The 27,832-nt window shown below is 39.6% G+C and overlaps 1 protein-coding gene across 11 annotated transcripts; it reads right to left on the bottom strand.

The window, feature by feature from the left end:
* On the bottom strand, nt 1–24,866 carry MARCHF7 (membrane associated ring-CH-type finger 7). 11 transcript variants are annotated; one of them, XM_083865311.1, is made up of 11 exons: nt 24,784–24,848; nt 18,998–19,148; nt 14,596–14,754; nt 12,297–12,468; nt 10,513–10,680; nt 8,083–8,877; nt 7,764–7,995; nt 7,331–7,500; nt 6,028–6,137; nt 4,524–4,637; nt 1–892 (listed from the first exon to the last, which is right to left on the bottom strand). In XM_083865311.1, exons 2-11 carry the CDS (start codon nt 19,136–19,138, stop codon nt 656–658), a joined length of 2,298 nt encoding a protein of 765 aa, XP_083721437.1. In that variant the 5' UTR covers nt 19,139–19,148; nt 24,784–24,848; the 3' UTR covers nt 1–655. The 11 variants fall into 11 exon arrangements, 9 of the variants coding, with proteins under 9 accessions (XP_083721437.1, XP_083721440.1, XP_083721435.1 ...); XM_083865314.1 differs by having other exon boundaries at nt 7,764–7,917; XM_083865313.1 differs by adding an exon at nt 2,695–2,743 and having other exon boundaries at nt 744–892; nt 7,764–8,877.
* Between the last annotated feature and the right edge of the window lie 2,966 nt (nt 24,867–27,832).

Below are 27,832 nucleotides of genomic sequence, written 5' to 3'. Positions count from 1 at the left end.
TGCATACCTCTTTCGTCTTTATTTATAAAGAAGTGACAACACTAGAAAACACATTGATAACCAGTGCTTTGAACAGTGAAGGTGGGATCTAAAAAAAGTCTGATTAAACTAAACAACCTTAGGTCTTTGTCAAGTTGCATATCTGCTAGGAATGCTGAAATGCAGAGTTTACAACTGCAATATTCCATAATGGAACAGCCACATGATATCAAATATAATCTCAAATTTCCAAACTGGTACATAAAAAAAGCCATCACCAAGTATTAAAAGACCACTGCAAGTTCTTATTGCTTTTTGAGTTAAATAATAATCTTCAAATGAGCCAAAACCCCAACAATCTTTATCCTCCTGTTCATTCATTAACAATGGAAGCAATCAGTTAAATGATACGGCAAAAGAGGCATTTAAGAACACCCAAACAAAACCTATTTAAGTACATGGGCATCCCCACCCTCCCCCTGAAACCCACTATAACCACTTAGTGCCAGTACAGGAGCAAAACTCGGTAAGACAAAACCAGAAGTCTGACTACGGTAAGAAGGAAACACAAAGAGAGATAGAGCTTCCTTAAATATTTAGAATCTGATGTCTTCCAAAACAAAGCACAACATCCTCATAATTTAAAAAGGGAAGTTGCTTTCTATGTATCTAATCCTCACACATGCTGAGTAGTTCTTGAGTCCACTGAGCTCCGCTGTGCAGCAGCTGATTTTGAATTCAACAATGCTTCAAAAACTACAGTAATATTCAATGCGCATTTTACTACGGAGAAGAATAAAACAAATGCATATTGGCGTTGTTCTTGCCAGTTCAGCATTTCTGCAGCAATTCCATTTGTTTCTTGCAGTGTGGAAGTTCTACCAGCTTCAGTCTTCAGAATCATCTTCAGAAGCTGTTGGAACAACACAGTGTAATCAGAAGCCTTGACAAAAATGTGTCAACTTAAAGTGCTTTAGGATGAGTAGAGGAAATAAAGGTGATTTTATAATATTAAATAGTAGATTGTAATACCCAGCCAAACATTGCGTAATCACATATCTTAATTCTTAAATGCATCTCGTGTCAGAAAAATACAGCATTTTCAAATCAAAATTCAACAGAATAAATATGCAGTGTCCTCCTACTCTTCTTCCTCAAAGTAAGAGGAAGAAAACTTAGTTATGCCAGAGATTCAAGTTTTATGTAGTGCTTAGAGTGGTTAATCCCAGCAGTAGTCAGAGGAGGATATACTCAATCCATGACAGCAGCACCCAACATAAGGGAAAGAATTTACTCACTAAATTAACAATTTGGATACCTAGAAAGATTCAGCAGTCTAAACAAAGACTTGAATTTATATCTATCTATCGATCTATCTGTTGCTTAATCCAACCTGGGCCTACTTGGAAGCAGCTCCTCTCCTGTCCTTTCAGCATATGCAAGATGAACACAAAGCCCACATATGCACAGGGTCATTGTCATTGCAAGGCAAGTTAAAAGACAAACACACACTTGTCAACTATGACAGAAAAGTCAATACACACATCTGCATTGGGTTTGTAAAATGTTAGCTTGTCTGTAACAGGAATTTAGTGCGTCCTCTTAACCGAGGTCTGCAGGCAACAAAGTATTTATACTGGAGTAACTTGTTCCATCCCTGAACACAGAAGAAAAGTCTGACTCCTTGCTTCCTCAGTTCTTAGAAGAAAAATGTAACTGAAGCGCATCAATAATAAAACTAGAACTTAGTATTCCTCACCTGTAAGTTAAAGGCTGAATCAAATATAGATTGAATTAAGGAGTAAAATGACACTCATTCATTTTCCCCTAGTAAGGATGCACATAGCTGAGGAATGAATTTGGAACTCAAGTCCATCTTTGTCCACTCTGATTGCAGTAATAATCACCTTGAACCAGAACTCTCTCTTTCCCCCCCCCACACACACTCCCATTCTTCATAGTATTCCAAATGCATCCTGTGTACTGAAAACCCATATACAGTTGACAGACACTCACATGCAAAGTAGGAAAAAAAAGTGTAGACCAACTACCCTTCTACTGCCTATTCAACATGCCCAGAAATAGATCCGGGGTATATTCCCTAGAAATTTAGATTTATCAGCATATAGTTTTGAATTTAAACACACTTTAAAAAGTTATTAGATGAATAGTAGGCTAATCCTTTGCCAAACTGGCAACCTTTAGACTTTATTCACGAGGTCTGATAGGTCTGGTCAAGGAACCCACAAAACCAAAAAGTGTGTAAATGGAAAAAAACGAAGAAGAAGAGGGCAAGAAAAAGAAAGAGAAGAAAAATGGCAACACAAGCATCTAATTTAAATGCAGTAAAATTCAATTCTCAATGTTTCTCTCCGACTAAGACTCTTGTAAAAGGAAACAACCTGAAGGTTACCACTTACCCTGTAATTACAAATTACCAGAACTACAATAACCAAACTGTAACTAGTAAGGGATTTTTTTATCGATTGCGGATAACACTTCTGTGGTCTAAACAACTCTGTGCTGTTGGGAAATTAATCATGGAGAATTAAAATTAGTTCCCCCTCAGAATAATTCTACTGATGATGGAAAAAGCACTGCTGAGTAAGGTTTTCAGTAATTATGTTCAGTATTACGAATCTTGGCAAGGAGGATTGTAGTCATTAGCTTTGAGTTGATCTAATGGGAGAGGAGGGAAAGAGGGGAAGCACCTACTTTCAATATCTTCCATATGTGCCTGAAGAGTTCTTGCAAGGTTAATAAACTAGAAACAAGGCAGAGAGAAAGTAGTTTAAAAGTTGCAAAGTTATCTGCAGAAATTTGCAACAAGTTAGCAAAGTTTTCTTCACTTTTAACATCCCAAAGCTTCATGACAGATCTTGATTATCCTAACCCATTTGCCCGACACAAAAAACAGTGCAAAATTTAATATAAATCCCCACACATTATATTTTTAAATTGCTATTGCACAGTTATTTCAGCTGTGAAATGTTTGTGGTAGCAGCTTGTGACATCATCTTCACGTTCTACAGTCTGTAAAACGCATCAGTTTTGAGAGCAGCAAACATAAACAAGTGTCAGTTTAATGAAAACCATTCCTAAAATCTGTAATGCAGAAAAACATAATCACGGTAAGGACTTGCATTAGTTAAATCCATTTCATTTATTTCACCACTAATATAACAAAACAGAACCCTCTGAATAAATGTGGTTCACGAAAAATACATAAACACGAAAGTTTTGTTTATAATTAAAATCTTAGGACCAGGATGACTATTATGCAATAGTGGCAGTTTGATGTTAGAAGCATGTGGTATCAAAACCCAAAGAAAATTCCTACAAATAAAAAGCCTCAGCCAAGTGGTTTTCTTTTGTCACTGCCAATCTGCATCACTGCTTCAGTTAAAAGTCTAGATACTGAGACACAGCAGATAAAATGACCTTCCACGGCTTACTCATATGCTTGATACCGAACACCAGCATTGGTGCTCTCCCTGGTTTAAAATGCAGCGTCACACACAGAAGTATGTAATGCCTCCTCTGATGGGAAACCAGTAAAAACATGTTCTTCAATGCAACCAAGCTAACAATCTACGCTGGATGCTGCCTACGATTAGATCACGTGTCTTAGATCTCTACAGTTGCAGCAGAGAGACCGGACCGTGGACTATAAGCCCTACATTAGACGTGTACAGAGAAGAGAAGCACTGTTCTAATACATTAAGAGATCAGATAGAGCACAGTCCCATCTCTTCCCCAAAGATCTCGTACCTGCTAGCTTCAACCATTCCCATATGCATTGGATAAGCTGAATACTGTCACTTCTTTGTACATAAGCAAAAAACCTAAAAATAACCGGCTTTTCAGGAGCTCGGTTGACTAAGAGAACTGATTAATTATCAAATAAACACGTAGAATACTGGATTTATGTGTGATTCACTGTGCAGAAAGAACTCTGTATGCTGATCTCTTACTGGTTAAAAGGTGTACTTAACACGTTCTTAAGCCAGGCCTTTCAAGTGACAAGAATGCAGCCAAATGCAACTAATAAGAGTTTGTACTACTGCCAGTGAAATCATATTACAGCTATCGGCTGTTGCAGAATGTTAATATTCAAGTACACATTTATGTGTACTCCAGCAGACAAGCACTGCAAGTTCTAGACCTTTACAATATAGACTTGCATAATGAGAAAAATTAAACAAATCAGGTAGTCCAGCATTCTTAACTGCATGTTTGGCACAGAGAGGTTAACCTTCCAGTTTTGCATAAATTCACAATAATCATGACAACACGTATGCTAACTAATCAATTACCAACAACCTTGACAAAAAGCATTCCGCATCAGAATACCCGCAATTATGCAGTACCTTCGGTGGTTTCCAATCAAACACGGTGCACTGACAAGCACAGCCCATTTTAGACCTAAATCTGTTTAAGAAGTGTGTTTCTTGGGTATCTAGCTCCTAGGTCACTGAAGGCAACAATCTTCTTCCAAGTTCTCTGTATGAGCAATTCCTGCCAGAAAATCACTGCATACTTACTCTGACACGTGTGCTGGCCTCATTTGCAGTTCCTAACATATCAGAAAAGCGCTGCTCGCATAAGTGTAACAACACTACAAGGTAGAGACCAGAGCTGATAAATTCATAGTCTGCCTTAAAGGAGATCAAAAGAAACATTCAGAATGTCAGTAATACATCTGCATATATGATTCAAGTATAACAACAATTAGATTTTAATGGAATCATTACAGATTTATCTCTAACTGTTCCAAAAGAATGAGCAAAATGTAACACTAAAAAATTTAAGTTGCTGAAAAGCTATTTATACTTCTAGTCCTTCCCGTCCACCCCAAATCCAACGTTATCCTTGAAGATTAAAATAGAGTTTTACAAATTAAATCTCATGATTAGTTCAGAGGAAAGAATGTACAAATCAGAGCATTATATCATTTGGGGAAATAAAACCAATATTGCTGATTTCTTCTCTGTGGTCCCAAGGCTTTACAGAAAGCCAAAATAAAGGAATTTATTTTAATAATGTCACGATGCTATAGATACTTGAGAAATTCCTTTACCTGCTAAGGTAAGAGAAAAACATCGAAAATGCTACTGCTGAACAGATAATTCAGTCAATTCTTTAGGAAAAAAAATTTCAGAGTTCTTATTGCTGTAAAATTCAGTGACAGCAACTGATAAGTACTACTACTAAAGCAAGATGATGGCACTCTTGAGAAAGACTTTTCAGACACTGCCCTAATTGATAGGAATTCTAGGGTAAGTACTAGAGTCCTTACCCTAGAATTCCTATCAATTGTACTAGCGTAAGAACTGATTTTAAATAATAAAAAAATTAGAGGCTGATCTTTGCCCCAAAACTGATGTCACTTGATATTTCTAGTATCATTAGTCTTTGTACATCGTCAGAATACAACCCAAAGTATGGCGAAAACCCCTCAGAATAAAGTCCATTAAAAATACCAGCTTTGCACTATTTACTCATTTTTAAATACCACACAATCCAGTAGTTCTAAGATACCTTATTTTAAATAACAAGAGTAATACCAATGGGCCCTTGATTATTTTTTAGTTAGGAAATTATTTGAAGGAGCACTTAGAAACTGCTAGAACAGAGGTTAGTTTCTACCACTCTAATGAAACAAAACAAGTTTGTAATTGTATGTTTAGAACAACTGCAAATCTGTGTTCAAAACCAGCTAAAAACAATGACAACTCCTGACTTAATGTGAAATTCAATCTAATCATGCTAGAATTTGCACTGCACCTATGAGGCAGAGACAGTGGATTAAAAAGCTAGGTAACAGATATGAAACTAAGAAAAGAGATACATTACACTAACTGAAAGCTCAGCTCTAGGAAGCGTAGCAGAAGGTAGTCAGAATATTGAGGAGAAAAATCTGTTCCACATTAAAATTACTTTATATGCGTAACAGTCCTTCTGAAATGGGAGATGCATTTGGCTTCTCTAAAGACTGCCCTCCCAGCACTAAAGCAACACTTACCAAATAAGGTAAAATATACTAACTTGTTCATTTGCATGTGCCCTATAGAGTTCGTGAATGTCAAAGTCTTCGAGATTAAGATGCAACTTCTCCTTGCACAATTCACAAGTTGTCACTGCTTCCAAAGAAGAACCTGGTGGGGAGGGAGGCAAGGGGAAAACGCAGTGTCAAGTTTCAACAATCCATGACATACGACACATTCATATAAACATTTTTTGGCTTTATTTTGCAGAGCAAGGTTAGAAGAAAAGAAAGCCTCTAACAGCAATGTAGTGACATCTGCTACTGTCAGAATTTAATTTTTACTGTCAGAATTTAAACACTGCAGAATGCTTATCCTCTATCCAGCTGCAGCTATTTTGCCTCACACTTACTCTGGACATAATATGCCTCTTCCTGCAAGTCTGGCATAAAATCACTTATTGGGCTTTCTGAATTTTACCGTGTAATCCAAATACACAGAAAAGTAAGAATAAATATACCAGAATAAAGTTATTGTTAAGTAACATTTTGTCTTGTACCAGTTTTAAAACAGACTCCTTCATAAGCAAGACGAACAAAGCAAGTTGATAGTGGACTTATGTCTTTATATATAGTTAAATACTTCAAATAAATTTCTTCTACAGGCTGAGGCTTCTAAAACATCCCTCCTCTAGTGCTGAGCAAAAAAGTCCCTTTTTTACTTTTTGTGCCGTGCTTTGGTACAAAGTATTTCACGGCTTCTATCAAGCCACCTACTTCTAAGTCTGAAGAATACTGCAGATAACAGTTACAAACTGGTCAATCAATCTGTTACAAAAATATTTCTACACCACAATGTTTCTTAAAGAATTATATATGCACTTCTAAGTTATTTTTGAACAAGCGATTTTAAAGTGCCTTGAACAGGAATTAGTATCTTTTAAAAAATTGACATATTTAAGTCTAATTACAATGCAAAATAATTTTTCAATTTTCAAATTCCCATCACTGCTAGGAGTTAGCTTGGCTATAGAAGTCTTGAAAAAAAGCACAACCATTTCCCTAAGGGTGGAATGCCACCCAAAGTGGGACCACTGAAGTGGCAGAATAATTCTAAAGCTACACTTCTGCAATGTTCTCTTTTGTTTAACATCTTAGTAGACAATCACAAAAACCATAGCTCTCTAGACAAGAATACAGCTCTTGGAACTACTCACATGAGAAGCTGCACAGACACAAAAGGCCTGTAAGTGCCATACTACTGTTTGTCCCCACTTTCCAACTAAATACTCCAGGTAAGTGCAAACCTTCTGATAAGCTTCCCTGTGTAACTGGAACTCTATCTTGGTCCAGAGTTTGCTTTACCTGAATTTATCTTCGACTGCAGCCATTTTTTCATGCACTCCTGGTGAACATACTGCAGACTTCCAGTGCATTTGCATGGCTCTATTAAAAGGTTGTCAGAACTTGCAGAGGACATCTGACAGATTCTGCATAAGTCACCCTCTTCATCTTCAGAATCTTCTAAAAGAAGGCTGAATAGGATGGAATACCAACAAACGCTGTGACATTTCATGTAGGACTTTTTATAATGAAAATTCCACTTATCAAACTGTTCTCAAACCTATGAGAATTAAAACAGTTTTCTTTAAAGACAAAAGTGAGAATAAAGGTGACAGGGGACTGAGTTGCCACCTCCTCTAAAGGAAAGTTTTCTTTTAAAATCATGACGGCAGAAAGCCACCTCTCAAGTTAAAATATGTACATTTTACTATTGCAAAAGAACATGCTAACTTACCTTTCTTTAATTTTCTGGAGCCTTTCCGGATCTCTTGAAGGCGGTATTTTAGACTTGCCACTTTCTTGTCCATCAGACTGATTCCAGCCAGAGGGAATAATATCTACAGTTATCATAAGATTGTCAGACAGACTGCTTCCTAATGTTGGAGGCACTGCAAAGCGAAAGAGAGAACCAGGCAGAATTCCCGAACTTCTTCCACTAGGGGCTGAATCTGGTGGGGAGGCAGTAGCTGTAGAAATAACAGATACTGCAGGTGTCGGTCTGCTAACAGAAGCCCGAGGAGGGCTATCTGATGCTTCAAGAGAGTTCTCCTCACCTGACTCTCTCCTTCTAAAGACATGTTGTGATCTAGCAGTTGTATCAGAGGTAGAGATCCTTGCGGATTCATCTCTTCCTTCTCTTCTTCTTCTGGAAAAGAGAGGTGTACATCTGTTCCTCAAAGAGGATGACAACCAGGATCCTGTGCTCCTACTTTCAGTATCTGGTCTGTAACTTTCCCCATCAGAATCAGAGCTGCGATTCTGTGAAGCTCCAGATAAACCCCATCTTCGTCCAAGGAAACTAAACCCCTGAGAAGCTTCGGATGACTGAAGTCCCGTAACTTCCGGAGTTGCAGCTCCATTACTACTTGACAGGGTAGTAGCTTGAACTCTTGGGACCACCGTTGACTCTTCAGAGCCCAATGATCTTGTATGCAATGAGTCTTGGCTAGACCTTCGAGAGAAAAACGTAGATGACATACTAGATGCTAAACGAGACAGCAGCTGTCTGGTTGTGCGCCTCCCCTCGCTGTCAGCTGCAGACTCATTCAGTGACCTCTGAGAAGATAAAATCCTTTCAGAACCACTTGAGGAAGGGGTTTCATCTCTAATGGCAGTAAGAGAAAATGCTGGCTGCACACTCCTCTGGGGAGATTCCAATTCATTTCTCCTTTGTCTTGAAGAATAGCTGGATCTTGAAGAGCTCATGTTAGAGTCTCTGTTGAAAAAAGATGGCTGAGGATCAGAAGGCAACTGGCGGTTCATGGGCGCATTCAGCCTCAAAGTGCTTAATGAGTTCTCTTTTGGTCTTGCTCCCTCTGCATATGAAGAGGCAGGTCTGTCTTGAAGATCTGTTGCAGAAAAGCAAAGCAAAATATTACGACAAGACGTGTTCAAACAAATCAGGAAACATTCAAGGTCAGGTTCAACAGGGCTCTAAGTAACCTGTCGTAGCTGAAGATGTCCCCGCTCACTGCAGGGGATTTGGACTAGGGGACTTTAAAGGTCCCTTCCAACCCAAACCATTGTATCTTTCTTACAAGTGTATCTTCTGTAAATGCTGTCTGAGTATCTCAACACACTGAGAAGAATTCCACTGTATAGGAACTGTAGTTCACATGAAGCAGCTGAGGTGGCTAGTCTCCTTCCTCAAAAGGCTGCACTGGGTGTTGTGGGTGGGAGAAGGGGGAAGGAGGAATAAGCATGGATGGATGAAGGTAGGAAACAGAAGCTCTCTATGTATTCTCAAATTAAAAACTTTCATGTTTATAGTTTTGGTGACTTTCCTTTACTGGATTCTGCATTGCAATCACCATTTACTGCTGAAGAAGATCTTTATTTATCTGGCAGATTCCAGCTAATGAAACATCTGCACAGATGCCAATCATCTACCATACGCTTTTGATTACACATCACGGAACACATTTGGGAGTTATTTTATAGCACTTAATATCAGCACTACTGCTAGAAATGCAGCCTAGACAGTACAAAGCAAGGTTGTTCACCAATCCACTTCTACCATTAGGCTCCACCAGGCAGAGTAGTTGAACTGTCCACTTACTAAAAAGTGCTAAGAGTTTGATGACATTAAAATATACTCTTCTGTTGAGGCAAGCCGACAGGATGCATTCTGAAAGTAGTTTTCACTTTCTCTGCTTAGCTTCTATACTTAGAAAGGTGGCGCTTTTTTTAACTTCTGTGTTACAAAGTATCACTAACTCATCTGCAAAAGGTTGCAGATCAAGACTAAAGGTGAGCTTCCCCTGAGACAGCTCTAGAACGTCACAGCACTCTGAACATAAAGTGAACATTACAGTGCAAAAGTCCTTACTAGTCCTAGCAGCTGCCATGAGACAAACCTCTCACCTCACATAAAGTGTGTTTTTATTCATTTTTTATTTTCAGTGGTCTAGCAGTTGTCTAGCAGTTTTCCCTAATAACTATTTGAGAACCCAAACAAGAAGAGATAATATGCACCTTTAAGAAAAAACTTTCCTAGGTCAAATTAACATTATTTCTCTTCCCATACCTAAATACAAACAGATTTTAAGACAAACAAGAAAAGAGCATTACTGAGCAATCACAGAGTTGCAGTGGCGACCACCAATGCCACTTTTACACGACCGAATGCATCTACAAGCTAGACCATTCATATATCCTTTGATGGTTTGGTCAACGCATGGAAAGTGGCTGACCAACTGTATTTAAAAAGATACATTAAACTATATTTTGTGTTCGCGTTTTGAATAAAATATTAGAAGACCATGCCCAGTGAAGTTTTGGATGCTCCATCCCTAGCAGTGTTCAAGGGCACATTGGATGAGGCTTGGAGCAACCTGGGATAGTGGAGGGTGTCCCTGCCCATGGCAGGGGTGGAACAAAAGGTCCCTTTCAAACCAAATCCTTCTGTGATCCTATGAACATGTTAAGAAACTAAAAGCCATACAAACTGTAGGTTTCTCAGCTTTCAGTTACACAAAACATACACGTTGAAGGCGAAAAGTCACTGTTCCTGTAGCTGGGATCCACCAGGTTATTAACAGACAGATCTGTTCTTCTTTCTAACTGTGTTCGCTCTCTCACCAGATCAGTTCCAAGCGAGCCAAGCATTACCGATGAAGATCTGGGAATCCTACTGCATCTCCATGAGGACTCTAGAAAGAAAAAGTAAAAAAATCCCCCATTTTTGTAAACATCTAAAAATCCATTAAGACTGGCACTTATGCAGACATTTTCGTTATGCATATCAAGGGCAAGGTTAACATTACCACTAGGCTGACCAAGGACCCAGCTGCCAACATAAAGCTAAGTGCACTCTGCTGATGCTGGCACTTGCTTCATCTTGCAGCAAGTTAGTTCTGAAAACTAAATCAAACAAAAAGTAATAATACTTTTGAGAAGAGTCAGATACATTAACACTCCTATAGGACAGAAGAGGAAAAGAAGTAGCATCTTGCTTTCTAATGGTAGCTGGTTTTTAAAAAGGTTTCACAAAACAGCAGCTTGAGACTTAGTAAATGCTGCCATTCCTCTTGACACTACTTAAAAGAAATTTCATTTCTCAAAAGAACAGCTGATGAAGCTTAAATGTAGTTTAGACACAATTTTAAGAACAATGACTAATGCTATCCTTGTTCACATTACAGAGCAAAACACTTCAGGATAAAAAGAGATCTTGTTTCTTGCAAACAGCACCAACAACTGCATAGCAAACTGTATATACATCAGCTGTGGACAAAACTCCTGTTCCAAAAGAGTTTTCTTCAATGGCTCTGAAAAATTCACCCTGATATAGCTTCATTGCTAACTTAGAAAACCAAACTTAAGCACTCATTGGTCGGCAGTGGAACGGCCAATCAATGCAGAAACGGAAATATAAACAGTCCTACACCGGAATGAGACATATTAATGGTTGTCATGTTATTAACGGAGTAAGAAAGTATCAATGATACTGAGGTTTGAGCAAGAATTTATTGATTTTTATTTGGATGGCTGTGCAATTCCTTAAGGAGATATTAAAAAACCCATTAATCCATACTCACAAGGGTAATCTGAATTAATCTAATGATCTGTATCAAATGGTTTAGAAATATTTTCAGTGTAAGGTTTTGACCGTTACTTCCTGGGCTTTAGACTTCTGTTGGCATATTGCATAAATACTGTCTATCCAAATTTTCATGAACTTACTCACAGCTTCAATGAAAATCTCAAGTTTTCCTGAAAGAGCACTTAGTGTAGAATGTTTCTTTAGGCAGGACCTAGAGAATGAGTTCCGGCCTTGCTAAAAAAAGAACACTTTCTTCCCTGACCTCTAACAACAGTGCTCTAACCAGCCATGACACTGCGCCTGAACATATTGCTACGTATGGTAAAGGTTTCCTTTCTGCTGTCCTTCACACACCTTGACGCATCAACACCACTTGACCCATGAAGTAAGAGCAGCTGCACTCATTCTTTTCTTGAAATCTTAACCAATTAAGCTACGTTTGAGCCATGAAATTCAGCTTGACCCCAAAAGGAATAGGTACAGGTAATAATTCTGAAATGACGTGAGTACAACTGGATTTTCAAAAGACCACGTTAACAGCATACTTGAAAGTTTGGATACAGCTATCAATTGTGGACATACTCTTCAGACAGGCATAAATTTTTCTTACTTAAGAAAGATATAAGCATAATATTTGAAGCAAGTCTTTTAAAACTTGGTAAAACCTGAACTTACTACTCAGACAATTTCGATGTAACTCAGCTCCAGTAATCAACCTCTCACCTGAAAAGGCAGTCAAGCCATTACTTCTCACAGAAGAGGTAGATGTACAAGATAGTTTAGGTCTCTTTGAATCACTATCTTGCTGCTGGCTATGCAGTCTTGAATATGCTCCCTGAGTTCTCTCAGACTCACCATAACACCCAGATGTGAAATGAGAGGAAGAAGATGTAGACTGAAATAACATTAAAAAATAAATTACATAGTATATCAGATGCACTTACACTGCACAAAAGTGTACATAAAGTAAAACTCACAAAAATTGTTAAGAATAACTTTAGATACAAAACCTTTTCTTTAAAAATATCATAGGAATTATGTTTGTGCTCTTGATTAGTATTTCCAGGTTTACTCATTACAGTCCCACCAACAAAAGTCAGTTTCTATAACATTCAACATTGTATTTCTTTTACAGGTAAATGTGGCTTACAACAAAAAAAATCTTGTAAAAAGGGGGGGAAAAGTTATATTCCTGGCCTGTAAGATGCTACAAACATAACCAAACATAGCTTTATAGATTCCCAAGAGAACATATTCTGCTGTCCAAAAATGGCCAAAACTGAAGAGGTCCATTATTTTATTTCACAGTTTAACTAATCCAACTTACTTTTTATCAACCTAAAATATAATTAGCTAAGGAGTGAACTTAAGGAAAACTGTTCAAAAAAAGTATCTTTTGATTACAGTAAGCGCAACTGAAGGAGTTCGGAGTAAAAAAACAGGTACAAAACAATTTTTGCATTGTACAGCAGTGAAATAAAACAGTTTTCAGAAACCAGAACTATAGGATTTTGAAAAAAATGTTTAGAATAGCCTACAAAGCTGTTCATCCGGTTACTTACAATCAAGGCATTCATTTTCTATTTGAAATACTTCGGGTTTATTTTTCTATATAAAAAAGAAAAAGTTGAGCTCAACCAAAAAGCTGAATTGAGCTGTTTGTCTTCCCAGAAACTATCTATAACCAAGATCCTTTAAAGATCAAACAAATCAGATTATGTTATATCTGTGTTTTATTTCTACTTAGTTATGGTTTTTACTAAGTTTAAGCCACAACTTCTTGCTCTTTTAAACTAAGAAGTCTCTTAAGGATTTCCCTCATCTCACCATAAAAAAATAGTTAGGGAGACAAACTAACATCAGAAACAGAGTACAAAGCCAGGTACTTTCCCTTATTAATCTTCTATTTAACATTTTACTTAGGTTTTAATAATTTGCTACTTGATACATGGAATTTTCAGTATCTTCTGCAAGATTCATTTGCATTAGAATTCACTTTAAGAGAATAATTAACCTTAATGGGGGAAAAAAAAAAGGGGGTTCACCTTGAAAACCACAGCACTAATTTAACTAAATATGTTAGAACCACTTAGATTCCATTTGCATTTAAACCATATGTAGACATGTACCATGACTTCCCCTGAAGGCCAACACGTGCACACCAGTTCCTCCCTCCTCACCCCCCAATATATCAGTGTCTTCACCTTCAAGTCACCTAAGAAAACCAACACCTCCTTTAACAATGCGAGCACTCTTACGAACCCAAACATCTTTCACTCTGAAAGCGAGCAAGATTTTTATTTCATTATCGTTCCACCAAACCTGCTCAGAGTTTTCTGCTTTTCCTATCTTAGTATTTCTACTGCGCTTCAAAGTGTTAACTGTCACTCTACAATGCATAAGCATGTCACAAGCAAACAATTTTATTCTTGGAATTACAAAGGCACATTCTAGAACCCAGTTAAGACAAACTAATAGGGTCTGAGTCTTGAATCTCAGGTAAACATTCTCTCTTACTGTATGATGTAAGCAGCATGTAAGTAAAAACAATTAGACTATGAAATACACCTTACAATTAAATTTCCTAAAGCAGATCTCCAAACCCATGAACTTCGTGTTAACTCACAAAGCTAGTACCATCCAAAAAACACCCCCATGGAAACACCTGAGTGAAAAAGTATAAATAATATCAACTTTGCCATCCACAGGACTCTAATATGTCTGAGATTCTAATAACCCCCTTCTTTTTTCTTTTTCAGAGTCAGAGTCAGGTCAGAGCTACTGACTTCAAATGTATTTCTTAACTCTTAGTAAAACTAATACACATCACTATTTTTATCCTCTGAATGTTTTTTAATACTGCTGTCTTCTAGCTTTTGCTCCATCTTGAATTAGTAAGATTCACTTTTCTTAAAAACATTACAGAGAGTCCCTGCTGGCAGCTTTTGAGATTGGGAAGACTAAAGTAAAACCCTGGGCTTTCAGTATTTTTTCCCAAGTATTGCACATTAACAGTTCTCACCAATCTGCTTCTGCTTCCCAAAAATCTTCCAGAATGAGGGTGATCAAGTGTCCCTGAGTAGCGAGTTGGAGATGATGCTGTAAGCTTCCAAGGAGTTTCACGGGTATCCCTTTCTCCAATTCTCCAATCTCTACTGGAACTATTCAATACACTGGATTCCTGAAGAACAACATGATTATCATATGCATCTTGTAACTCAAAAATAATTCAGTATCTGATCTGAACATTGAAAATACAGGGAAGTAGAAGCAGTAATAAATCTGGAAACATTTAATAAGAAATTTTGAGGGATAGCCCAGAAATAAAACAGGCTTAGAGAGAACCACTGGCAAAACCAAAGTTTTGTTGTTTGGTTTTCTCTAAGTACTTTATAGCAGCTCATTCATCTGTCCTCTGTTTTGACCTAGAACAACAAAAAGTTGAAGTGTAATGCTTTTGAGGCATTACCCTGACTTAAAATATTGCAGCTACAGTGCTGAATTAAGGGCCTCCTTTTCAAGTGTTATGCAAAAAGTCCTACAGGTGTAGAAAGGGTCTCCCTTACAACAAAAGCACCTCTTTGGCCACTAAAACAAGCTGAATTTCAATGAATAGATTATAATTGAGCAAAGAGACTGCGATTTAATTCGTTCCGTAGAATAGTCATGGAGATTAGCAAAATTAATAGAAATAACAGAAATGCAACCGTTTAATTAACGCTAAGCAGCAATTTTAGCTCAGCTTGTTTTCTTCAATTCAGCTTAAGACTATTTAACATCCCTTGTCAGAACTTAACAATTAAATCCCTACATAAGGTATTCCGGGTATGGTGTCAATTTTCAGTAGCTGAGAAATGTGACCAGGAAAACATTCAAAACGATTTTATAAACTACTCTTCACCCTATGCCTCTAATGAAAAAAAAACCAAAAAACTTATAATTAACTCATCATAAAATGTTTACTGTGTTGTAACATAAAGGATAGGATTTTTTTCGCACATGACATTAGTTCAATTTTTGTATTTTAACGTTACCTAGCAACAACACTATATCCCATACATCTGATTAGTTTACAATTAAGCTCTTTGTTATGCCTCCTCAGATAAGCAGGGGCTAGTACCCAGATTGATCTCAAAGTACATGATGTACAAGAATTCGAGATCTGCATGAAAAAAAAAGATACAACAAACTCACCCAATAGAAACCTTATTTGTTAGCCCTAATCAAAACCAAATACAAATTCGACTGATCTGTCCCAGAAGTTTTTGATTTAACCTATAATCAAGTTTTCTCTCTATAGAAATTCTGCATTAAAAATCCAAGTCCTCTTTATACCTAAAGAATTACTGATAGCCAAAATTTTACTTCTAAACAACTTTTAAATCATTTGTAACTGAACTAGATCTTAAATACTTTAAGGTACGTTTCTGAATGGATTAACAAAGTGAAAATGCCTGTCCTTTGCATTCCTATCCAACTGGACTTAAACCTTCTTGCTCCAGTCTCTGTAATCTTAATTTGCAAGCAATAAAGCAATTTGTTCCTACCAGCTCTGTAAGTACCAAAGGTTAGTCAGGAGAGGGAGCTTCCTTATGGAAGCACCAGTCTTGTGTAAGAAGCTGTCATACCTTCTACAAACTGGGAGTGGAAAAAAGGCATACAACACGATCTTTTATCCAAATGCTTTCCCTTCTGTTTTAACTGGCAAGTGTTATGAGATCATTCCTCAGCTCAGAATCACTTTTCTCAACAGGAAATAGTCAAAAGAATACACACTGCAGTGAACACACTGCAGTTCATGTAGTAAATGAAATAATAAGGTACATTGTGTTAAAATCTTTAAACAGCAGTAGCACATCCAACTTCACAGCACCAGTTCAGCTGAAGACTTCTCTTCTGATCAGTGGCTTTCAGTATATGTACATTGTGCGTGGACTGTGTCCATGGATCTCTACAAAAGTAAGACAGTTCCATTTGCTTTTGCTGAGCAGCCAGATGTGGACTCCATATTTTCTGAGCTTGAGAAGAGCTAGCTCTTCTCAAGGGAAACTCTTCAACAGTTTTTCTTTCTCCCAAAACAACATGGTGTAAACAATATTCCTTTCCCATAACAACAGGTGTTTGCTATTTCTGTTACTCAGCCAATGGGAGAGGTGTCAGCCCTATGGACCAATAATGTGTCTTCTTAGTGCAGCGTGTCAGAAAAGGGCTGAATGAATTGTAAATAAACCTTCTGATTTCTACTGCCTCCTGACTGGAGTCACGCATTTTAATTTCATGCCCTATCACGACAGCCAGTGAAAAACATTTAGGACTCCAAAATGCAAATACGACTCACAACTGCTTCCACTTCTACATTCCCTATAGCCTATATAATAACAACCACATGCATCCTAGAGATAACGAAAATGTAACATGTATATTTAATTGTGCTAAAAATAATGCTCTATTACTTGTAAAACTATTTCTCAAACAGGCGTTATATAATACAATGTCCCAGATAGCTTGTCAGCAGGGACCAAACTCCTAACCATTTTTTAAAAAATAGGAACATTTAATCACAGAGTTAAGTTTCTGCAATTTCAAAGACCAAAACGAGTTTACATTTCTGGGCCCAAAATTGAGGTAAGAATTGCTGACAGAAGCAGAAAAAAAAGTACTAAGATAATTGAGTCAAACTGCTATCTGTTGCTTCCAAGTGTCAAAAATAATTTCTACAGTAGTTTAATCTCTGCTTCCCATAATACTCTCCCAAACTGCAAGTATCTGAACAGTGTGAATGCTTCCTCTTGAGCACAGCTCTCCTTCCCCATAAAAGTAGGTTGGTTACTGTAAAATGCTGCTTGTGAAAGAGCAGAAGTCCTTTTTTTTCAGTCCCATGCAGTGCACACAAAGCCAAGCTGGACTAACATACTGACATGACAGGCTAATGTGACTCTGCTTCAGTTTTGTATGGCCTGGTTTTGGTAGCTGGGAGGTCACAGAGGTGGCTTCTGTGATTAGCTGCTGGAAGCTTCCACCATGTTTAGCAGAGCCAATCCCCAATGGCTCTGCAGATGGACATGTTGCTGGCCAAGGCTGTGCCAATTAGAGATGCTGGTAACACCTCTGTGATAACAGATTTCAGAAGAAATTAAAACAAAAGCAGGGATGCAGTTTTAATTTCAGCCACAACAGAGTAGGAAGTGAGAACAAGTGAGGGAGAATAACACGGGGACACCAAGGTCAATGGAGAAGGAGGGGGAGGAGGTGCTCCAGATGCTGGAGCTGAGATTCCTCTGCAGGCTGTGGTGAAGACCATGGTGAAGCAGCTGTGCCCCTGCAGCCCACAGGTCTACGGGGAATACATGGATCCACCCACAGCCTGTGTGGGAGGTGCTCACACTGGAGCAGGTGAATTCCTGGAGGAGGCTGTGATCCAGTGGGAGACCTGATGGAGAGAGAGGGCGCCTGCTCCAGGCTGGAGCAGCCTGTCCTTGGAGGACTTCATCCTGTGGAAGAGTGACTCACACTGCAGCAGTTTTGGGAGCACTGCTGCTCTTGAGAGTGGACCCACACTGGAGAAGTTCATGGAGAACTGACTCCCATGGGAGCGACCCCACAGCCTCACAAGGGAAGGACTCCAGACCCTGAGCCAAGCGGAGGAAAACCTCGGGTGATGAACTGACTGTAACGCCCACGTGCCCTCTCTCCCCACACTATCAGTGGGAAGGAGGGAGGGGTTGGGAGGTGGTGTTTCTCAGGGCTTATTTTACTTCTCATTATCCTCCTCTGATCTTGTTAGTAATAAATTCTCTTTGTACCTTTAATTTCAGCCTGTTTTGCCCTTGGAGTGTCCTCTCCCAGTTCTTACCTCAACTCATGAAGCCTTCATCAAGTTCTTCCCTCCTCTGCCCAGCTGCGGCAGGGGAGGGCGAGTGACTGTTGCGGGTGGCAACTGGCATTTGGCCGGTGTCAAACCACGACAGAGTCTAAAGCTCCTCTTCCTACCTTTTCAAGTATAGGAGGTGCTGCAGAATGGTAGTGCCTTGTGTACTGACAACATAGTCCTGTAGTTTTGCATCACCAACACATCAAGTGTAATGCCCTACACACATCAAAGTTCAAAAAAAACATCACCTCTCCCTCAACAGAAAACTCCATTTACCGAGGTTTATGATGGCAGTGACTCATAAAAAAACAGATCCATATTATCAGGATGCCCTCTCATTCATTAAACAGCTGACTTCTAAAGATGCAGCTACAAACGAGCAGGTAAAACCAGAAAATCTAGAACTACCAGTTCAGTGATTACTGTCATTGGCCTGGTTAGTAAATTCCTGCATTTTAGAAATTTTGTTTGTCTGAGTTTTAGGGCTTTTCTTGGTAAAAAAAGAGACTTTTAAAATCATTTATACTTTATAAAAATAAAAAAAATACATTACCTGGTATCCAGATTCTAATCTCCATGAAGATTCTCTTGTACTATATGCACCAGATAAACTGTTTCCAGTTCTAGATCCTAGAGGAGAGCTCGAAGCCTGAACAGATATTCTGCGAGGAATTCTTGAGGGTTTTGACTCCATTCTTTGTATCCTGTACAAGGACATACTGATCATTTTTTCTCATAGAAGCACGGAACTCATACAAAACAAGTACAGGTCACTCCAGGTGTAACAAATATGATTCACACATACAATTATTTGCACAGTGCTTTGGTCTGACTGTGCATCAGTTAAATCGGGAAATGAGTTCTTATCCTAGTTTTTGTAACCTCTTCTTTACATCTCCTCCCATCCCTCATTAGAGTTCCTTTTATGATTTTGTTATGATATATTATTGCAATTATAAGAGGTACTCCCTAAAACACCACACAGTAACGCAAATGTTACACCACACATATTAACGCAAAATGAGTCAGGAACAGATTACTCAGATTCCTTAAATTCATATATTACGTTTTTACTAATGAAATGCATCTTAACAGTTACAGAAATTATATTCAGACTTCTTACTCTGGGTTGAAACTGTGAAACTTCACCTTCCTGTGAAAAAACACATCTGCAGTCTATCTGCCTTCAACTTCTCCAAAGACAATTCCCATGAAAGCTAACATATGCAAAGGAGCACAGGCTATCTCACAAGTGTATTCATAAATTTACTTCTCACTTGCTGAGTTTTTATCTGCCTTTTGCTATTTCTAAGCATTTTAAAAGAAATGCTCGTGCCTTTTCCACATGAGATGTGTTCCTATACTCATCCCTGTCCTTGAAATGGTATCTGACTTAATGTTTACCTAAAACTCCAGATAGCTAGATTCCTCCTCCTCAGGATAGTACAGACAGAAGCAGACCACAAATGGCAGCTCCTAAAAAAATTTAAGGAAACTGCAGTGTCCTCAATGATGCAGCACATGAAGAGTAGCAAAGACATGTAACAACTCAAACAGGTGGCTTAGAATCCTACTGATACAGGGTGATTTGCCAAAGCAGTACAGTCTATTTAACCACTTCTAATTCTGGCCTAACCTTCTGAGAGCAGGAGTAAATTATTGATTTAAAAAAACCCCTACACATCAACGAAGTACATTTTTTCCACAATTCAGTCATGCTCATCAGTATCACACTCTGCAAAAAGCTGCTATATCAATCCTGACACACTTCATGTCTGGCTGCAGTTTCAAGGTGAGTCCACATACTCAGGATTTTCATCTTTGCTCAAGTCATACTGAATTAAATATTCTATCTGCTAAAAGTCAGTTAGTTTGTACAGAACTCCACTGACCTAACAGTTGGGATGGCTGAGGTTAGTTTCCTTAACCACTGTTCTCATGCATGTTCAGTTGTTAGCCAGCTTTACGACAGCAGCCAAAACACAAATTGCCAAAATGCTTAATCTTGCAAGCAGGACTCTACAGTATACTAAGTTTAAGTGACTGTTTACCTTTGTGTACAAAAGAACTACTGGCTTGTATTACAGAGGACACCTGCTGCTAGACCGCGCTTCCAAAACCAGTAACCCGTTCGTGTTTGCCAAAGCCATTGCCAGGTAAACAAGACTTGGGTAGGAATCTGAAATGCTCACTTGCCCAACTTTGTGTTCATATACTGAAATAATTAAATAATTTAATTTCCTGGATCACATTTAAAACCTTAGGCAAATATTCAGCACTTTATGCAATTCTCAGTTGTAAGCACATCTGTATCAATAAGAATGTTCTAAGCAGCAGTCCAGAGTTCAAAAGAACAGTTAATTGTAGAAACTTAAAAGAAACTGAGGACAAGCCTAACTATCTAAACTACACCACTTCAAGTGGATCATTAGTTCAATAAAATGTAGCAATCATATTTATTCCTAAACTGTAATGATAGTTAATTTACCCTTCAGAGTAATCTGCCATAATGTGCTCTACAACTTTAGTACTTGTATGAAAAGTTGCAATGAGTGCAAAAAAAGTAACTATCAAAGTTGCAAACTGTGAAGCCAAAATAATACTACAATAATACAGACTAGATTGTAGGCTGCACAGAACAGACACATGTCTTGATGAGATCTGATATTCAAAGACTGTTTGTCTATGTTTTATCCTGATATAAAATACAAGGAACAAACAACACAGAATAATGGAGCCAATTCTGTACTATAAGTACTCGACAGAAGTGCCAGCGTTATCTCCTCTATTATGGATCATTCTGTTTCTGAATCACTTTGTTTCAGATAGGTGTGGAACTAGATTAATTCAGTAGCATAAATAAAAGTCAGACATGGACACACACAGAAAATGCAAAGGTTCAAGAAGAGATGGAAGGTCCCACTACTAGGAATTAATGTCCAGATGAATCAGCAGAGGAGACAGAAGTGTAAGACAACTTCAAAGACTAAATTATAAATCATCTAATACCAATAAAATTGCTTATGCGCCATTCACAGCACAGAAAAAAATAAGAGCATTCACACAGAACAGGACAGGGTGGAAGACTTGACACCAGAGCCAACTACCCGCAGAGAATGAAATGGAGTCCAAAATTAGCAAATTCCTTCTACAGATACACATAAATAGACACAAGACTAATTTTCTCCTTCAGTGGTAGCCCCAAGAGGACAGATGATGTTACCCATCAGCCTAATCTTGTAAATTAGCACAGGTTGCGATTTCAATCCAAGTATGTCAGGATAATACTATCTATAGAATATTTTCTTCCTACAAGTGAAGAAATCCTGCAGAAACTATACCCAAAAAAAGGTGCTAAAACCAAGTTAAGGCAGCACAATAGAAATGGCAGAATTTAACGTGTCAGTTTATGTATACACATTAGGATTAAGTTTCTGCGTAGAACCTTAACACTTTTTTCTGCAGTCTTTGCTTCAGCCAGCAAATGAGAAGGATCTGCTATAAATATCAATCAGAGTCACGTAAGAATAGGCATTTGACATCTGTCATGTCTGATGCAGAAACAAAAAGAGGCTGAATAAAAGGCCTTATAATCTAGGCAAAGAAATTCTGATCAAGGAAATTGGATTTTACTTTTATCTTTCAATAAAAATTCACTGACAGAAAGTAGATCATTAAGATTAAACATTTTTTAAAATCTGCTGCCCAAGAGCTCTTCAATTTCTGGCCATCCATTATAAAATTTACTTGCAATCCAACTAGCAGAAATCATAGAATAGTTTGAACTGGAAAGGATCTTTAAAGGCCATCTAGTCCAACTGCCCTGCAATGAGCAGGGACATCGTCAACGAGATGGCTCAGAGGGTGCAGAGTCCCATCCCTTGCATGTTTCCAGGAACAGAGTATCCACCACCTCTCTGGGCAATCTGTGCCCACTATGCTCATCATAAAAAATGCCTTCCTTAAATTTACTCCTTGTCCTATCAGAACAGGCTCTACTAAATGTCTGGCCCCATCTTTCTTATGGACCCTTTTTAAGCACTGAAAGGCTGCAATGAGGTTTCCCTGGAGGCTTCTCTTCTCCAGGCCAAACAACACAAATTCTTTCAGCTTTTCCTCATAGTCTTACCCAGATGGACAGAAATGCAGCTGAAGTCAATGCAGCCATGATATTCATTTACCAGATAGACAAAACTAGATCTAGGCTTTTCACCTCCGGTGACCAACAATAGTAAGATGTCTTCTGGGTTTGGAGTTTTCTCCCAGAGCTCTCTGAAAACCATTTTAAGCACTGTACCTTGAAAGCCTGAGATGCAACTGTCTTCATAGGTGGCTTGAATACAAACAAAACACATACCAGGCTTATGCTGATCATGGTAGCACAATGAGGTGGTGCATGCTAATAAGGTGAGCATGCTAAGCTATCACAGGGCACAGGACAGAGCCACACAATGGTCTCACGCTAAAATAAAAACCACTTTATTAAAGCCATAACAATACTTGTCTGCAAGGGAAATACTGCACTCATATACAATATTTCAGAATGAGAATGGTTCCTTTTTACAGTATCATCATCTTAAGAGTTTTCCTAAAGAAAAACACTCAAAACCCCAAGCATTTTGTTTACACGCACAAGAATTCAACAAACGCCAAACAGTAATTAACATGCTGTAGTGAGTATCATAATGGCAAAGTAGACATTTCGATTTACATAGAAGGTAGAGACCAAAAAAACCCCTTAAATTACTTCTCTGAGGAAATAATAACAATAATCACAGTAACAGAAATTGGGTTATAGTCTGAACTGATTAAAAAGCCTGTTGTTGCCAAAAAGTAAAGGAACACCTTACTAAACTATCACACCTGATGTGTCCTTCATGGAGAACCCTCAACACAGTGAAAATACACTTCTGGCTTCTCCATTATTTTAACACTACTCATGTTCACACCCAACAATAGAGAAATGAGAATGTGTACAGCAGGATGAGCAGCAGTACTCTTCTTATCAAAGCAATGTATTTCATCAGCTTATGCCATGAAACACTACTTAGCACTGAAAACCGCATGAAAAAAATCTGGAAATAATTCCAGAGCCTCCTGTAAAAAGGGACATATGCAATACTTCAAGATTTGGTCAGAAACCAAGTTCTGAAATAAAACTTTTAAGTCATACCTGAGAAACAGATGACCAACTTGAAAAAGGAGGTAGAGCTGCACAGCCTATTTTGAGCACATAGATCAAATGTCCTGCCCTTCTTGAGCTGTCATCCCTCCGGCAGCATTATAAAAGATGAACTAGACCTAACATAGCCATGGGTAGAGATAACAAAGTAATAAAACATCCAAGAGGTTTTTGAGGGAAGGCAATGCAATTTCAAAGGACAAAAATAGTTACTATCCTTAACTGTCTATTTTTACACCCTTTCACAAAAAGGGTTTCACAACACTCAGAGAGCAAATATTTATCTCCTGTCTTGACCCTCTCTATCGATAAAAGAGGAAGAATTTCAGGTAGTCATGTTTACGAGTAAGTAAAGCCTTTGCCAGCTCTCATGATTGCTACGAGATTTAAGCAATCTTGAACTCTCCATCAGAGGGTATCATAAGCTTCACTGCCTGCTCCTAAATTCATTCTTCTAGCTTGGAACTATGCACAGACACTTCTACCTAAGACTCGAGGTCTCATGTCTACATGTTTTTGTGTGGTTTAACATAAAACTATCCATAGGATTTTCTCCCGACCAACCTGTGCTCGCGTGTCGTCCTCGGGGCTTACTCACTGTCATGTTTTTAGGACAAACAAGACACTGCTCACGAGTCTTTCTCTCAGACCGTGAAATTCTTCTTTACGGGTATTTTCTCAACCTTCAATGTAGTGAAATTGACAAATAACTCGGGAGTCTCTCAGGAGCCCAATGAGGAGCAAGAATATTTACAAATGTCGATGGCTGCCCACGCTGCCGCGGCTGGTGGCCTGAGGCCGGACTGTTCCCGCAGGCAGCGGGTGCTCCGCAGAGCCGCCGAGGGCCCCGCACCTCCCCTGCCGGGCCCCGAGGAGCGGCTCGCCCGCACCCGATCCCGCTGCCCGGGCAGCATCCGGCCCCAACCGCCGGGCAGAGGCCGCGAGGAAGGCGGAGAGGACCAGGGGGCACCGGGCGTCACACGGCCTCGCTACGGGAGCGGGCGCGGAGCCGAACGGCCGTTGGGGGCGATGGCGGAGAGACGGGCGGGCGGCCCGGTCCCAGCACGGCACAAAATGGTTCCCTCGGCCCTGGCGTGAGGCCGCCGGGGCGGGCGCGGCCCGAGCCGCAGTGGCCGCCGCGGGCGGTCCGTACTCACCGTCACGGACGGGCCTGGGCCGGGCCGGGCCGGGCCGCGCCGCGCCGCCCGCTCGCGCCGCTCCCGCAACACAATGGCGGCGGAGCGAGACCGCCCGGCTGCCAGGCGCGGCCGCTCCCAGCTCTCGCGAGAGCTGCGGCCGCGCGTGCCGGCCCCGCCGAAGGCGCGCGGCGGGGGCGGAGCCTGACCGGAGCCGAGGGCTGAGGGCGGGAGCTGAGGGCTGAGGGCTGAGGGCGGGAACTGAGGGCTGAGGGCTGAGGGCGGGAGCTGAGGGCTGAGGGCGGGAACTGAGGGCTGAGGGCTGAGGGCGGGAACTGGGGGCTGAGGGCGGGAACTGGGGGCTGAGGGCGGGAACTGGGGGCTGAGGGCGGGCGGGAGGTGAGGGTCGCTGCCGGGAGGGGCGGGATTCCTGTGGGTGCGCGGAGCAGCGTCCCCACAGACATCCGAATCGCATTCCACGTTTAGCCTGAAAACTGCAACACGGTGTTTAAGTTTTCAGTCTATGTCACATTCTCTTCCTTGCCTGAACCCTGTAAATGAATCCCCCCGTCTCTCGTGACCAGGTACAGCGGGCCGTCCCTGAACGACACGGCGGGATGGGAATGTTGGACGCAGCCGCCTCAACGGCAAAGCAACTGAATTTCATTTTAATTCATTTTATTTGCATCGAGGTCTCAGTTTTGTCTTCTAGAAAGTAACAGACTTTGGCAGGCATTTTTACTTGAGGGGAAGACGTTGCATGTTGTAGGAAATCAGGAGATAATCTTCCCAAATTCTTTAAATGCCAAGTCTTCGCATAATCAGAGATTTTAGATTAGCATTCCTAAACAAATGATGATTTCCAGTGTCTCTGGCCACTACAGAACACGGCAGAGACTTCACGCTGTGTTTCTGGGCCAGGCCCGGAAGAAGACAGGTTATGTTATTACTAAGGAATCTAGACTTGTATCACAGCAGTCATGAGTCTATATTTTACAGATCCAACGTCCATCTGGCATCAGTCTGCAGCAGTGAATCCCGGTATCAAAGTGAGTGCCATAGATCACACTTTGCAAGTCAGATAAGGGGGGTGTGCAACAGTAGCAGGCTGGCTATTCTTTAAGGGATGAAAAAAGGAAAAAAAAAAATTAAAAAGGTAAGAAAACACAACCAGCCACCCTGGCATGGGGCTACAACACATACAAATTCAATGTGTCCATGCCTAATAGGTCCGACAGATCTGGGACACATGTAAGACCAGCCAGGCTGGTTAGAAACTAGACAAGTGGTGGCTAAATTATAGACTGTCCTATTGCTATGTTTAGCAATACCTTTGATTCTGTTTCCATTCACGCTTATAAATATGGTTGGATTGTATTGCATTTTATTGACTTCCTCCTACAGAGAAATAGTGGGCAAAGTACTATACTATTGGAGACAAGGATGATGAGCTGGGAAGAGCTGTAAACAGAGAGAGGAACAATTGAATAAAAACTGATGGGAAGAGAAAGGCTGTTAGGTTTTTTTTTTTTTTGCTGATGGGCATGTTCCCTTTTACCATCAGGCCTAGAGCAATGCTTATTGGACTTGGGAAAATCTTGTCTACACCACCCAGAAGCAAGCCGACTGCCCCAGGCAATACCATTTACTCGGCACAACTGTCTCCGGGGACGAGGACAGCTAGAATGGGTTTGTGAATGATTCCAGGAGTAGCAGCTGCTCTTTTTCCTGGCTAGCAAACAAGAGCACTTAGAGAAAGAGCACTTAGATCTACAAATAAATTCAATCTTTAAAGGAGTCATTCTGTGTTTTAGTAATGCAAAAATCAAGGGTTATTCACAGATCTAGTGAAATACCTGTGTAAATGTGGAGGATGAGGCTAAGGCCTTCCCCGCAGCCAGGACAGATCACAGCCACTACTCATCAAGGGTACTATGCTTGTCTTTTTAAAAGCAAATTAGAAGGTAAGAGGGGAAAGCCCCATCCAATACAAAAGTTCAGAGGTCTTCAATTCAATCTTGCTATCATCAGAAGAGGATTTACTGGGAATGCTAGGATGTTATACCATTCACCACATTAGCCCTGTCCAATGCAATGCACAAATTGTAATACTGGAGAGTTGATGCAATAACCTATTATTAACAATCTATGAGCTCTATGAGCCATGTGCTAGCTCATAGCAAAAAAAGAAATTGGATTATCACCTGAGTTCATGAGCTTGTTTTTGGTTTTGGTTTTTTGTTTGGTTTTTTTTGGTGGGTTTTTTTTGTTTGTTTGTTTGGTTGGTTGGTTGGTTTTTTTGGTTTTTTGTTGTTGTTGTTGTTGTTGCTTTAATCTGCATAATGGATCAAAGATCTACCCTGTAACAACTAGTTTAATTACAAAAACAGAAAATCAGGAAAGCTTAAGACATAGTGCTCAATACTACCACAGTGCACAAAGACTTCTCTACAGTCTGAACCATTGATAAAGTGGCACTATCTAATGTGGATATGATTTGGGTTTTGTCTCAAGGAAAATATCTAATCTTGAGTGTTAGTGGCTGAAGCCACAAATCCTGTGTAAGTGTCCTCTTTGTAAATGGCAAAGCAGTAGGTTTAGAGTACATCTGCTTTATCACTTTATTTAACCATATCGATGATATGGTAACAGGCAGATTTAAATCACATAATTATTTACAGTAACTATCCTTAACTGTCCATTCTTACGCCTCTTCACAAAAAGGGATTCACAAAAGCTGTTTTCTCCACAGATGGTTGAACTTTTTGTAGTGTCTGTCCTTAACTTCAATAGGTCATAGTCTGAAATTTTAAGATTATCAGAAATTGGTGTTGTCTAGTTGAATCGTTTATACTTATCCCTATTAGTAAGTGGTTCTTCAGTAAAATTCACTTTTAATAATCATTTGGAGATGGGCAGTTTCCAAAGACTTTTTGTTAAATTTCTGACCAAACTGCAAGAATCTTATTGGAGAGCACATTGTTTTTTAAATGCAATTTAAACTGCATCTTGACTGTTCATTTGTTATGAAGGATTTCAGGCAATATCCTGAGAATTTTAACCCTCTTCT

This window comes from Zosterops lateralis, assembly GCF_965231275.1.
Source record: "Zosterops lateralis genome assembly, chromosome: 7".
NCBI lineage: Eukaryota > Metazoa > Chordata > Aves > Passeriformes > Zosteropidae > Zosterops > Zosterops lateralis.
Note: the sequence above shows the minus strand (reverse complement) of the source record. Positions and strands in the feature narration are given on the sequence as shown.

Excerpts from the sequence above, each read along its gene's own strand:
- MARCHF7 (XM_083865309.1), bottom strand. The coding sequence starts at position 19,138 with ATGGAGTCAAAACCCTCAAGAATTCCTCGCAGAATATCTGTTCAGGCT. Across the intron at positions 7,501-7,763 it reads CTCCAGAAAATTAAAGAAAG|CCTTCTTTTAGAAGATTCTG; the intron begins GTAAGTTAGCAT and ends CATCCTATTCAG. Across the intron at positions 6,138-7,330 it reads GCAGTCGAAGATAAATTCAG|GTTCTTCTTTGGAAGCAGTG; the intron begins GTAAAGCAAACT and ends CCTCCCCACCAG.